General features: G+C 43.2%; 1 protein-coding gene across 1 annotated transcript in view; it reads left to right on the forward strand.

The window, feature by feature from the left end:
• Nucleotides 1-14,679, forward strand: part of LOC144600042 (EF-hand calcium-binding domain-containing protein 14-like) — a 54,275-nt gene that overhangs the window by 19,422 nt on the left and 20,174 nt on the right. The window contains exons 3-4 of the mRNA XM_078411398.1: nt 6,189-6,286; nt 14,151-14,246. Of these exons, the coding sequence (XP_078267524.1) occupies nt 6,189-6,286; nt 14,151-14,246 (194 nt within the window). The remainder of the gene's footprint in view (nt 1-6,188; nt 6,287-14,150; nt 14,247-14,679) is intronic.

Raw genomic sequence — 14,679 nt, forward strand, 5'->3', positions numbered from 1 at the left:
CAATTTCTAACTGAACCTCAAGCTCATCCACTTTAGTTCTTACTTCGCGCATTGATATATAACACTTTTAATTCGGTATTCACCTCCCCTCTCACGCCGGTTTCTATTTCACCTGACCTTATTCTCATATCCCTACTTGAACTTTCCATCCCATTAATTTGGGTATCTTTCATAACTTTTCCTGTATTCTCTTCCCCTTTTAGCTCCATCTTTATACTCCTAATTTGTCATCCCCTCCCCCCTGTTATTTAGTTTAAACCCACCCGTGTAGCACTAGCAAACCTGCCTGCCAGAATGTTGGTTCCCCTCCAGTTAACCCGTCCCTTTTGTACAGGTCACCCCTACTCCAGAAGAGATCCCAGTGGTCTATAAAAATAAATCCCTGCTCCCTGCACCAACCCCTTAGCCACACATTCAGATCCCCTATCTCCCTGTTCCTGCCCTCACCAGCACGAGGTACTGGAAGCAATCCAGAGATAACCACCCTCGAAGTCCTGCTTTTCAGCCTTCTTCCTAACTCTCTAAACCCACATTGCAGAACCTCCTTCCTCTTCCCGACGCCGTTTGTGCCCAGGTGCACAACCACTTCCAGCTGATCACCTTCCCTCGTGGATGTTCTGAAGCCGGTCCGAGACATCTTGGACCCTGGCCCCAGGGAGGCAACATCATGCTCGAGTCTTGCCTGCTGCCACAGAATCTCCTGTCTGCACCTCGGACAATGGAGTCACCCACCACTATGACTCTGCCTGACATCGGCCTCACCGGTTGAGTCTCATCGCTAGGATTGGAGCCGCCGACCTGTCCGCCACTCGGACTGGAAGCATCGTCTGCCCCGACAGCTCTCAAGCGGGTGTACCTGTTTGCAAGAGGAACTTCCACTGAGGTCTCCTGCATCAGCTTCATCCTTTCTTTCCGTCCCTTCCCGTCGCACCTCCTGCACTCTTGGAGTGAAGATCTGACTAGGTCATGTCCAGGAAGCTTTTGTCTCCCCGGATGGACCGCAGGTCATCCAGCTGCCGCTCCAGTTCCATAATTCGGTCATTGAGGAGCGACACCTGCACGTGGACACATAATTGATCAACTAAATAAGTGGGGCCACATCCTATTGGCAGTAAGGGATGCAGTACCAGTTGACATAGTGTTAAATCGTGTGACACCCAAATGAAGCAAAAGTGCTCATTTAAGTAGTGCTAACTGTGTACTCAGATCAAACATAATATAATTAGTAAGTGGGTCGAAGAATTAATTAACAGTTTATACTAAATGTTGAATGTAAACTTCCTCCCAGCGGTTTTACTTTGTAGATAACAAAAATGTGGTTTCTACAAGCAAACAGTATAATGAAGAGAGCAAGTGAGGTGCCTATCATTCACTGTAGTCCACTCTGAAAACCAATTACTATGTAAAACAGTTAGATGTTGGATCAGATCTTGCAAACTTCAGTTCTTCCACCTGGTGGAAGGCCCACTGGTGGACCTACTCACCTGTTCTTACACCTGGTGGAAGGCCCACTGGTGGACCTACTCACCTGTTCTTACACCTGGTGGAAGGCCCACTGGTGGACCTACTCACCTGTTCTTACACCTGGTGGAAGGCCCACTGGTGGACCTACTCACCTGTTCTTACATGGTTCAAACATGGAGATGTATTGCACTAACTTTCACTAACTTTCAATTTATGGGAGATTAACTTTAAACTCTGTTACCTCTGTCGTATATTCTCTGTATGAACTAGGGAACTGGGATCTTGCCTGTGGTAAAATTGGATGTTTATTTTTGCTCTGATGATCAAACAAATTCAAAGGATTTAAAAATGACCTTTTTGTAAGTGTTGGGTATGTAGGAGGGAACAGTGGTGTCCCTAAATTCTGTTCGTGGAGGGGGAGGGGGGTAAACCTGCATCTGATACCTCCGGTGAAATGAAATCTTATAGTTTCCAGATTTATGTACCTGTCAGTGCTTTTTAATTGAAGCAATAAAACCATAATACCATGGGCACTGAAAATAAATAAAAGGAGAAAATGTTGAATGATTTACAGTGCCCTCCATAATGTTTGGGCAAAGACCCATCATTTATTTATTTGCCTCTGTAGTCCACAATTTGAGATTTGTAATAGAAAAAATCACACGTGGTTAAAGTGCACATTGTCAGATTTTATGAAAGGCCTTTTAAAAAAAAAAAAATTTGGTTTCATCATGTAGAAATTACAGCTGTGTTTATACATAGTCCCCCAATTTCAGGACACCATAATGTTTGGGACACATGGCTTCACAGGTATTTGTAATTGCTCAGGTGTGTTGGATAGCGGTAACAGGATTGTTACAAGTCAGAATGGATTTACGAAGGGGAAATCATGCTTGACAAATCTTCTGGAATTTGACTAATCTTCTGTAACTAGGAAAATGGACAAGGGAGAGCCAGTGGATGTAGTGTACCTGGACTTTCAGAAAGCCTTTGATAAGGTCCCACATAGGAGATTAGTGGGCAAGATTAGAGCACATGGTATTGAGGGTAGGGTGCTGACATGGATAGAAAATTGGCTGGTAGATAATTTTAAAAAGTAGGGATTAACGGGTCCCTTTCAGAATGGCAGGCAGTGACTAGTGAGGTACCGCAAGGCTCGGTGCTGGGACCGCAGCTTTTTACAATATACATTAATGATTTAGATGAAGGGATTAAAAGTAACATAGCAAATTTGCGGATGACCCAAAGCTGGGTGGCAGCGTGAACTGTGAGGAGGATGCTATGAGGATGCAGGGTGACTTGGACAGGTTGTGTGAGTGGACAGATGCATGGCAGATGCAGTTTAATGTGGATAAATGTGAGGTTATCCACTTTGGTGGAAAGAACAGGAAGGCAGATTATTATCTGAATGGTGGTGTTAGGAAATGGGGAAGTACCACGAGACCTGCATGTCCTTGTACATCAGTCACTGAAAGGAAGCATGCAGGTACAGCAGGCAGTGAAGAAAACTAATGGCATGTTGGCATTCATAATGAGAGGAGTTGAGCATAGGAGCAAAGAGGTCCTGCAGTTGTACAGGGTCCTGGTGAGACCACACCTGGAGCATTGTGTGCAGTTTTGGCCTCCAAATTTGAGGAAGGATATTCTTGCTATTGAGGGCGTGCAGTGTAGGTTCACTGGGTTAATTCCCGGAATGGCGGGACTGTTGTATGTTGAAAGACTGGAGCGACTAGGCTTGTATACACTGGAATTTAGAAGGATGAGGGGATCTTATTGAAACATATAAGATTATTAAGGGATTGGACACATTAGAGGCAGGAAACATGTTCCCAATGTTGGGGGAGTCCAGAACCAGGGGCCACAGTTTAAGAATAAGGGGTAGGCCATTTAGAACGGAGGTGAAGAAAAACTTTTTCAGTCAGAAAGTTGTAAATCTGTGGAATTCTCTGCCTCAGAAGGCAGTGGAGGCCAATTCTCTGGATGCTTTCAAGAGAGAGTTGGATAGAGCTCTTAATGATAGCGGAGTCAGGGGGTATGGGGAGAGGGCAGGAACGGGGTACTGATTGTGGATGATCAGCCATGATCACATTGAATGGCGATGCTGGCTCGAAGGGCCGAATGGCCTACTCCTGCACCTATTGTCTATTGTTTAATAATTCAATTACTGCTGTAATTTCTACAGGGTGAAACCAAAATGTATAAAAATGGCCTTTATTAAAATCTGACAATGTGTACTTTAGCCACATGTGATTTTTTTTTTCTATTACAAACGTCAAATTGTGGAGTACAGAGGCAAATAAATAAATGATGGGTCTTTGTCCCAAACATTATGGAGTGCACTGTAAGATGGCAGCATTTGGAAATAGGAAACTATTCACATTTTGGATCCTATGCTTGAAACATTAACCGTTCCTTTCTTGAACAGTTCTGAACTTTGAACTTTCTTGAACTCTTGCTTTTCCCACAATATTTGCTTTACAATGAATGTGGATGAATGATCATTGAACAAAGCCCCCTTGATGGTTCAGCCTTGAGAATTGGCTTGCACTACTCAACAATTCCTACAGCTAATGTTGAGTAACTTTGGTTACATATCAAATGGCCACTTTGCATTAAGCTTATTCATTGACCTGTGCTCTCTTAGTTCCCAATTAAACAATCCCTTGTTTTAAAATTCGTATCAGTGATATCAAATCATACCATGGTCTTATCCTCCTTGATGACTGCAATTTTTGCCCATGCCATTATTTTCCATTTCTGCCCTTGTGTCTGTCCCAGGTAAGATCCCTTCATTGCACCTGATCTTCCTTTAACTACCAAGGCCCAAAGCGCAGGAACTGCTTTACATTTTTTCTCCATTCCTTTACCTAATTTTCCAACTTTTAACTCATGCCTTGAAACATACCTCTTTTAACAAGCTTCTATTTGCAATGCTGTCGTGAAGTGTTTAGGGGGTGTTTTGCTGAAATAAAACTGAAATGTAAATATAGGTTTGTTTTGTGAAGAAACAAAAAAAAAAAAATGAATAGCTTCTACAATCAGGCCCATATGTCCTGATAATGTGTACATCAAAGAACTTGCCTGCAGCTTACAGACCACTGGGTTCTAAATTCCACATTAAACTTTGGAAAGAAGTATTTGAGATACCAATCTTGTATACCTTTGGTCATTTATGTACCAGTTGTTCCAAGAGAACAGGTTCAAGGATCTGACTAGTAGAACAGAAAAAGTCTCACTCGTCTGTTTAGTTACAAATCAGTTTCAATGGCAAGAGAGAACAAAAACAATACTTGTCTTAGTATGCGCGGCGTCCGTTTTACCGCTGCACACCTGTCTCTCCGTCTCCCCGCCTCCTGGCCCCCCTCCCCGGCCTCCCTGCCCCTGGGTGAACCCTTCTCGTACATAAACTAACTTCTGACTTACTGGCGCCTGCCTTTATACAAGTAAGAAATTAGCTGTTGAAATAACTGCCGGTAAGTCCTGGTCAATAGCGCTGCTCCCAAATTCAAACTAGAACCAATGGCAGGGGACTGCATCCGAGCGAGCATGGGAATTTAAACAAAGAGCTGTCGGCTGCAGTACTATGGATTCTAAGCAGCACTACTGGCCACAGCCCTATGGGTTTTAAACATAGCGCTACCGGCCACAGCCCCATGGATTCTAAACATAGCATTACTGGCCACAGCACTATGGGCTTTAAACATAGCGCTACCGGCCAAAGCGCTAGGGGTCACAGACTGTTCAGGCAAAATTCTCGGATGACAACAGGTAACTGCGAAAGTGCACTGCAGTCTTTCAGATCATGAATTGATTTTTTTTTCCTCTGTTCACTATTTAAGAGATTCTAAACATGTTTTTGAAGATGAGTTTGAAGAAGCATCCCATCCTGAAATATCACCTATCCAAGTTCTCCAGAGATGCTGCTCGACCCATTGTGGTACCACAGCAATTTGTGTCTGGCAACATCCTCATATATCTTCTCTGCACTGTTTCCAACTTAACAACATCTTTCTTATAGCAGGGTGACCAAAGCTGAACACACTACTTCAACTGTGGCCTCACCAACACCTTGTAAAGCTGTAATATATTATCCCAACTTCTATACTCAATATACTCAATGCTCCCGACTGATGAAGGCCACCTTGACCACCTGATCTAACTGTGACGCCAATGTCGAGGAACATTGTACCTGAATTCCTAGATCCCTGTTCTACAATGCTCACCAGAATCCTGCCATTTACTATGAAGGTCCTGCATTAAACACCATTAACCATTCCTCTGCTCACATACCCAACTGAAGATCATGCTGTAATCTTTGATAACCATCTTCGCTATCTACATTACCTCTCACTTTGGTGTCATCAGCAAGCTTACTAATTATGTCTTGTGTGTTGAAATAAACCACAAACTGCAATAGGCCGAGCACTGAATGGGCACACCACTAGTCACAGGTATCCGGACCAAAAAACAACTTTCCACAATCACCCTCTGCTGTGTGAATCCTATTTTTTATTTGGTCTGTTAGTTCTCATTTGATCACATGCGATCCAACCTTCCAGAGCAGTCTACCATGTGGAACCTTGTCAAATGCTTTGCTGAAATCCATATAGACAACATCTACAGCTCTGCCCTCGTCAAGCTTTTTTGTGGGTTTTTTGTAAACCAGCATCTGCAGTTCCTTGCATCTCTAAACATGTTTTATCTGTTATGTTGCTGTTTATTAGAACCTAGTCAACGAATTGACAACCAGCTTCACAGTGAAGGGACCGGAATGGACGGAAATGCAAACCTGAACCACAGACTTGAGGATCTATATAAGAAGGTAACCTCCTTAAATCATGCAAGATACAACTCATTAGTTGAGTCATAATCAGCTAGAACATCTTTGGATCCAGGTTCTTAACTGCTGGACTTCAACTCTTCTCGTCGAGTATTTGATGTTGTTATCAGAGAGGAGCTAATCACTCTTCCCAGCAGAAGCAAAGCATGTGCTAAAGTGTTGAATAAAACTGGGGATACGAAGTAGAACAAACATTTGTGAAGAGAGAAATAGTTAACTTTTTATAACAATAACAACATCAGAGCTGCAATGAAAAAGTTGTGTTTAATATCATGGTGGGAGTGGAAAGTAAATGGACAATAGAGAATGGATGTTTAATGGTGGGGGGGAAAGCAAGATTGTCAACATGACAAAAGTGCTATTGGAGGTATTTAAGAGCGGGCAGGAATAACTTGATAGATCATGTGATAGCAGAAAGGCCATTCGGCCCATCCAGTCTATTCTGCCATTCAATCATGGCTGATCTATCTCTCCATCTTAACCCCATCCTCCTGCCTTCTCCCTATAATCTCTGACACCCATACTAATCAAGAATTTATCTATCTCTGCCTTAAAAATATCCACTGACTTAGCCTCCACAGTCTTCTATGGCAAATAATTCCACACATTCACCACCCTCTGACTAAAGAAATTCTACTTCATCTCCTTCCTAAAAGTATCTCCTTTAATTTTGAGGCTATGACCTCTAGTCCTAGACTCTCCCACAAGTGGAAACATCCACTCTATATCCACTCTATCCAAGCCTTTCACTATTCTGTACGTTTCAATGAGGTCCCCCTCATTCTTCTAAACTCCAGCAAGTACAGGCCCAGTGCTGTCTACCGTTCATCATAGGTTAACCTACTCATTCCTGGGATCATTCTTGTAAACTTCCTCTGGACCCTTTCTAGAGCCAGCACATCCTTCCTCAGATATGGTGCCCAGAATTGCTCACAATATCCCAAATGCAGCCTGACCAGTGCCTTATAGAGCCTCAGCATTACATCCCTGTTTTTTGTATACAAGCCCTCTCAAAATAAATGCATTTGCTTTCTTTACTACCGATTCGACTAGCAGGTTAACTTTTTGGGAATCCTGCACCAGCACTCCCAAGTCCCTTTGCACCTCCGATTTCTGGATTCTCTCCCTGTTTAGAAAATAGTCGAAGCCTTTATTCCCACTACAAAAATGCATGACTCCACACTTTGCTACACGATATTCCATCTGCCACTTCTCTGCCCACTCTTCAAACCTATCCACGTCCTTCTGCAGAGTCCCTACTTCCTCCCCAGTACCTGCCCCTCTACCTATTTTCGTATTATCCGCAAACTTGATCACAAAGCCTTCAATCCCCTCATCCAAATCATTAATATACAACGTGAAGAGTAGCGGCCCCAGCATCGAGCCGTGCGGAGCTCCACAAGTCACTGGCAGTCAACCAGACAAAGCACCCTTTATTGCCACTCTTTGCCTTCTGCCATCTAGCCAAACTGATATCCATGCTAGTATCTGCCCTTTGATACCGTGGGCTGTTATCTTCCTTAACAGCCTCCCGTGTGGCACCATATCAAAGGCTTTCTGAAAATGTAGGTAAACAACATCTATGACTCTCCTTTGTCTGTCTTGCTATTTACTTCTTCAAAGAATTCCAGCAAATTTGTCAGGCAAGACCTCCCCTTCACAAAGCCATGCTGACATCAGCCTATTTTATTATGACCTTTTAAGTATTCCGTAACCTCATCCTTTATAATGGACTCTAAAGTCTTACCAACCGGTGAAGTCAGACTGACTGGCCGAAAGTTCCCACTATTCTGCTTTGCTCCCATCTTGTGCAGTGGAGCAATTTTCCAATCATCTGGGACCTCTCCTGTCTCTAGTGATTCTTGAAATATCGCTGTCAATGCCTCCACAATCACTAAAGCCACCTCTTTCAGAACCCTCGGGTGCAGTCCATCCGTCCAGGGGACTTATCCACCTTCAGCCCTTTCAGCTTCCCAAGCACCTTCTCCCCAGCAATAGCCTCTCCACTAACTTATACCCCCTGACTCTCTTGAATTTCAGGCACATTCTGCTGGTGTCTTCCACTGTGAAGACTGATGCAAAAAAGTTATTTAACTCCTCTGCCATTTCTTTATTCCCCATTATCACTTCTCCTGCATCATTTTCCAGCGGTCCAATGTCCACTCTTGCCCTTTCCTTACTCTTTAAATAACTGAAGAAACTCTAGCTCTCCTCTTTTATATTATTGGCTAGCTTACCTTCGTATTTCATTTTTTCTCCCCGTATTGCCTTTTTAGTTACCTTCTGTTGTTTTTTAAAAGCTTCCCAATCCTCTGGCTTTCCACTAATCTTTGCAAGGTTATATGCCTTCACTTTTAGTTTTATACTGTCCTTGACTTCCCTTGTCAGCCACGGTCGCCTCTTCCCCTAGAATCTTTCTTCCTCTTTGGAATGAAAAGATCCTGCATCTTCCGAATTATTCCCAGAAATTCCTGTCATTGCTGTTCCACCGTCATTACTGCTAGGGTCCCTTTCCAGCCAACTTTGGCCAGCTCCTCCCTCATGCCTCTATAGTCCCCTTTGTTCAGCTAGAATACCGACACACCTGATTTCACCTCCTCCCTCTCAAATTGCAGATTAAAACATATATTGTGGTCGCTACCTCCTAGTGGTTCCTTTACTTTGAGTTCCTTTATCAAATCCGGTTCATTGCACATCACTAAATCCAGAATTGCCTTTTCCCTGGTAGGCTCCACTACAGGCTGCTCAAAGAATCCATCTCCGAGGCATTCTCCAAATTCCCTTTCTTGGGGTCCAGTACCAACCGGATTTTCTCAGTCTACCTGCATATTGAAATCTCCCATGACCACCGTAGCATTGCCTTTCTTACATGCCAATTGTATCTCCTGATGTAACTTGTATCCTATATCCTGGCTACTGTTTGGGGGCCTGTAAACAACTCCCATTAGGGTCTTTTTACCCTTATAATTTCTCAGTGCTATCCACAATGCCTCTACATCTTCTGATCCTAGGTCACCCCTCACATGGACTCTGGAATAATGTCCAGAGGGGTGCATATAGAAGACAAATGAGGGCTGTAGAGAAGGGAAAATACAATGCTAACACTGAGGGATGCAGAACGGAGCAGATGATCATAATCTGCAGTATCAGAAAATGCTGGAAATTCAGTACAGACCAAACAGGATCCATTGAGAGTGAAAGACTGAATCAATGCTCCAGGTGATGGCCAGGGAACAGGTTAACTCTTGATTCGCATATGAACAGGAAGAATTTAAAATTGATTTAATGTGAGGGTTGGATGTAATTCACTGTTATAGCTTACATGGTCAACCAATCTATTATAGTGACCAATTTTTTTTTAAATCCCTGCAGATTCCTGAAATCTAAAAGTAGAACAGAAATGTCTAAAATGCTCAGCAGGTCAGGCAATAGTTAGGGTTGTGGAGTCACACAGCAAGGAAACTGGCCCAGTGGCCACACAGTCTGTACTGACCATTACACCTAAATAAAACCAAGAAATGCTGAAAACATTGGGCAGATCAAGTTACATCAATGGGAAGTAAAACTGAATTCACGTATCATATCCAAGACCCTTCTTTCTGACCATAGTCAATTTTCCTTTTTGCATCAGTTCCTCACCAATCACATTTTATTCCTCCCATATTCTCATCAATCCGTCAAAGATTTCAAAGGTGAGAGGGGAAAGATTTAATAGGAACATGTGGGGTAACTTTTTTTACACACAGGGTGTACACACGGTGTATGGAATGAGCTCCCAAGGAGGTAGATGAGGCAGGTACTATTGCAACATTTAAGAAACGTTTAGACAGGTACAGAGGGATATGGGCCAAAACGTGGGCAGGAGGGAATAGTGTAGATGGAACATGTTGGTCGGTGTGGGCAAGTTGGGCCGAAGAACCTGTTTCCACCCTGTGACTATGACTCAAGAATACTTAATCTTCAAAGTCATAAGTTTATGTTAAGACCACAAATATCAATTCAGATATTGCTTTATTACTACCAATAAACAGTAAACAAGCTTAATATCATTGGAGGATCAAAGGAATTCAGGATTTAAAAAAAGTCCAGGGTCTACTTAACTCAATTTCTGCCACTTAAATTGTTGCATGATATAACAACAATGGAGTTGATTGACTAATCAACAACTCTTTTTAATTTGAAGCAGAATCTTGCATGTCCAAAGACTATTGTGGATGTTAACTGCTTGAAAAGACTTACCAGAGCATGCAGGGTCTTTACTGTGGTCAGTTGCTAAACAATTTGGGAAAGGGGACCTTGAGCTGGCATTTGCCACCAGTATTCTCAGAGAGAGACCACTTCAGGAGTGGGTGAGAACCATGCCCAGGAGCCTTTAGCAAAATGGTAGGTAGCACATTATGAGTTTGACATCTGGATGCACATTTTGTTTCCTAACTGGATGTTTGGTCAACATTTATGATTCTGAAGTGAGTAAAGCACCAAAAATATTTGAGTCCAGAATATCTTTTGTATTTTCAACTAATCTGTATGTTCTAATTCTTACTTGTTGTTCCATTAATCTTTCCCTCAAAAACAAATTCTGGCAGGCAGGTTTGCTAGTGTGACACCTGTGGCTTTAAACTAAGTAGTGGGGGGGAGGGGTTGACAAATTGTGAATATGAAGATGAGGTAAAAAAAAAGGGAATACAGGAGATATTGCAAAAGACTCTCGGAAGAATGGGAACAGAAGTTCTAGAAGGGAAAAGAAATTAAGGGCAGGGCCAATTGTGACTGATGTGAGAGGGGAGGTGAATACAGAAGTTAAAGTGTTCTACTTAAATGCGCGTAGTATAAAAAATAAAGTGGATGAGCTTGAGGCTCAGTTAGTCATGGGCAAGTATGATGTTGTAGGGATCACTGAGACATGGCTACAAGAGGACCAGGGCTGGGAACTGAATATTCAGGGGTACACAACGTATAGAAAAGACAGACAGGTGGGCAGAGGGGGTGGGGTTGCTCTGATGGTAAGGAATGATATTCATTCCCTTGCAAGGGGTGACATAGAATCAGGAGATGTTGAATCAGTATGGATAGAAATTAGAAATTGTAAGGGTAAAAAGACCCTAATGGGAGTTATCTATAGGCCCCCAAACAGTAGCCTCGACATAGGGTGCAAGTTGAATCAGGAGATAAAATTGGCGTGTCAAAAATGTAATGCTACGGTGGTTATGGGAGATTTCAACATGCAGGTAGACTGGGAAAATCAGGTTGGAAATGGACCCCAGGAAAGACAGTTTGTAGAGTGCCTTCGAGATGGATTCTTAGAACAGCTTGTACTGGAGCCTACCAGGGAGAAGGCAATTCTGGGTTTAGTGTTGTGTAATGATCCTGATCTGATAAGGGGACTAGAGGTAAAAGAGCCATTAGGAGGCAGTGATCACAACATGATAAGTTTTACTCTGCAAATGGAAAGGCAGAAGGGAAAATCGGAAGTGTCAGTATTACAGTATAGCAAAGGGGATTACAGAGGCATGAGGCGGGAGCTGGCCAAAATTGACTGGAAGGAGGCCCTAGCAGGGAAGACGGTAGAACAGCAATGACAGGTATTCCTGGGAATAATGCAGAGGTTGCAGGATCAATTTATTCCAAAGAGGTGGAAAGACCCTAAGGGGAGTAAGAGACACCTGTGGCTGACGAGGGAAGTCAGGGACAGCATAAAAATTAAGGAGAGGAAGTATAACAATAGACAATAGACAATAGGTGCAGGAGTAGGCCATTCAGCCCTTCGAGCCAGCACCGCCATTCAATGCGATCATGGCTGATAGCAAAGAAGAGTGGGAAAACAGAGGATTGGGACTCTTTTAAAGAGCAACAAAAGTTAACTAAAAAGGCAATACGCGGAGAAAAGATGAGGTACGAGGGTAAACTAGCCAATAATATAAAGGAGGATAGCAAAAGTTTTTTTAGGTACGTGAAGAGGAAAAAAATAGTCAAGGCAAATGTGGGTCCCTTGAAGACAGAAACAGGGGAATTTATTATGGGGAACAAAGAAATGGCAGACGAGTTAAACCGTTACTTTGGATCTGTCTTCACTGAGGAAGATACACACAATCTCCCAAATGTTCTAGGGGCCGGAGAACCTAGGGTGATGGAGGAACTGAAGGAAATCCACATTAGGCAGGAAATGGTTTTGGGTAGACTGATGGGACTGAAGGCTGATAAATCCCCAGGGCCTGATGGTCTGCATCCCAGGGTACTTAAGGAGGTGGCTCTAGAAATAGTGGAAGCATTGGAGATCATTTTTCAATGTTCTATAGATTCAGGATCAGTTCCTGTGGATTGGAGGATAGCAAATGTTATCCCACTTTTTAAGAAAGGAGGGAGAGAGCAAACGGGTAATTATAGACCAGTTAGTCTGACATCAGTGGTGGGGAAGATGCTGGAATCAATTATAAAAGACGAAATTGCTGAGCATTTGGATAGCAGTAACGGGATCATTCCGAGTCAGCATGGATTTACGAAGGGGAAATCATGCTTGACAAATCTACTGGAATTTTTTGAGGATGTAACTAGGAAAATTGACAGGGGAGAGTCAGTGGATGTGGTGTACCTCGACTTTCAGAAAGCCTTCGACAAGGTCCCACATAGGAGATTAGTGGGCAAAATTAGGGCACATGGTATTGGGGGTAGGGTACTGACATGGATAGAAAATTGGTTGACAGACAGAAAGCAAAGAGTGGGGATAAATGGGGCCCTTTCGGAATGGCAGGCAGTGACCAGTGGGGTACCGCAAGGTTCGGTGCTGGGACCCCAGCTATTAATGACTTACATTAATGACTTAGACGAAGGGATTAAAAGTACCATTAGCAAATTTGCAGATGATACTAAGTTGGGGGGTAGTGTGAATTGTGAGGAAGATGCAATAAGGCTGCAGGGTGACTTGGACAGGTTGTGTGAGTGGGCGGATACATGGCAGATGCAGTTTAATGTAGATAAGTGTGAGGTTATTCACTTTGGAAGTAAGAATAGAAAGGCAGATTATTATCTGAATGGTGTCAAGTTAGGAGGAGGGGGAGTTCAACGAGATCTGGGTGTCCTAGTGCATCAGTCAATGAAAGGAAGCATGCAGGTACAGCAGGCAGTGAAGAAAGCCAATGGAATGTTGGCCTTCATAACAAGAGGAGTTGAGTATAGGAGCAAAGAGGTCCTTCTACAGTTGTACCGGGCCCTGGTGAGACTGCACCTGGAGTACTGTGTGCAGTTTTGGTCTCCAAATTTGAGGAAGGATATTCTTGCTATGGAGGGCGTGCAGCGTAGGTTCACTAGGTTAATTCCCGGAATGGCGGGACTGTCGTATGTTGAAAGGCTGGAGCGATTGGGCTTGTATACACTGGAATTTAGAAGGATGAGGGGGGATCTTATTGAAACATATAAGATAATTAGGGGATTGGACACATTAGAGGCAGGAAACATGTTCCCAATGTTGGGGGAATCCAGAACAAGGGGCCACAGTTTAAGAATAAGGGGTAGGCCATTTAGAACGGAGATGAGGAAGAACTTTTTCAGTCAGAGAGTGGTGAAGGTGTGGAATTCTCTGCCTCAGAAGGCAGTGGAGGCCAGTTCGTTGGATGCTTTCAAGAGAGAGCTGGATAGAGCTCTTAAGGATAGCGGAGTGAGGGGGTATGGGGAGAAGGCAGGAACGGGGTACTGATTGAGAGTGATCAACCATGATCGCATTGAATGGCGGTGCTGGCTCGAAGGGCTGAATGGCCTACTCCTGCACCTATTGTCTATTGTCTATTGTCTAATAAGTGATTTTTCTGGTTGTGTTGCTTTCCATTGAACTTTCCAATACCCTCTTTTACAGTTTGAAGAGATTAGAGGCTTAGTTTCTCAAGACAAAAATGGGACTTCAACTGAAAGGCCAGAGCACAATTTGCAGGAAATACAGGTGCTAGATCAGGTACGTTGGTACAAACATTTACTGCCTATCAATGCTGTTACAAAAACAAAACTGAAATGGAAAACCTCTTTGTAGCTAACAAATCAAATGAAGTAATTTTATGTATTGACTTGTTTCCAAATACTTTGGCATTAAAAATGTATACATTTTGGCATTAAAAAATGTTGGTTCAGGTGTCTGGTTTAATACCATGTTTATTTCACAGCCTTGCCTGTGGGTGATGAAGGGTCAGTCTCAGAGAGGCCTTCTGAAGGGAAATCTCCAGCAGAGGCAGTGTGCACATAAAACTTCCCCGCCACATATTCCCTTCAGCATTCTCTTATTGCTAGCCTCAAGGAATGCAACCACAAACCTCTCTCTGCATCCTGGCATGCACTACCTCAATGCAAGAAATTTAAACTCGTAACTGAATCTTTCATTCACTACAAAAGAG

The sequence above is a fragment of the Rhinoraja longicauda genome, chromosome 1 (genome assembly GCF_053455715.1).
Source record: "Rhinoraja longicauda isolate Sanriku21f chromosome 1, sRhiLon1.1, whole genome shotgun sequence".
Lineage (NCBI taxonomy): Eukaryota > Metazoa > Chordata > Chondrichthyes > Rajiformes > Arhynchobatidae > Rhinoraja > Rhinoraja longicauda.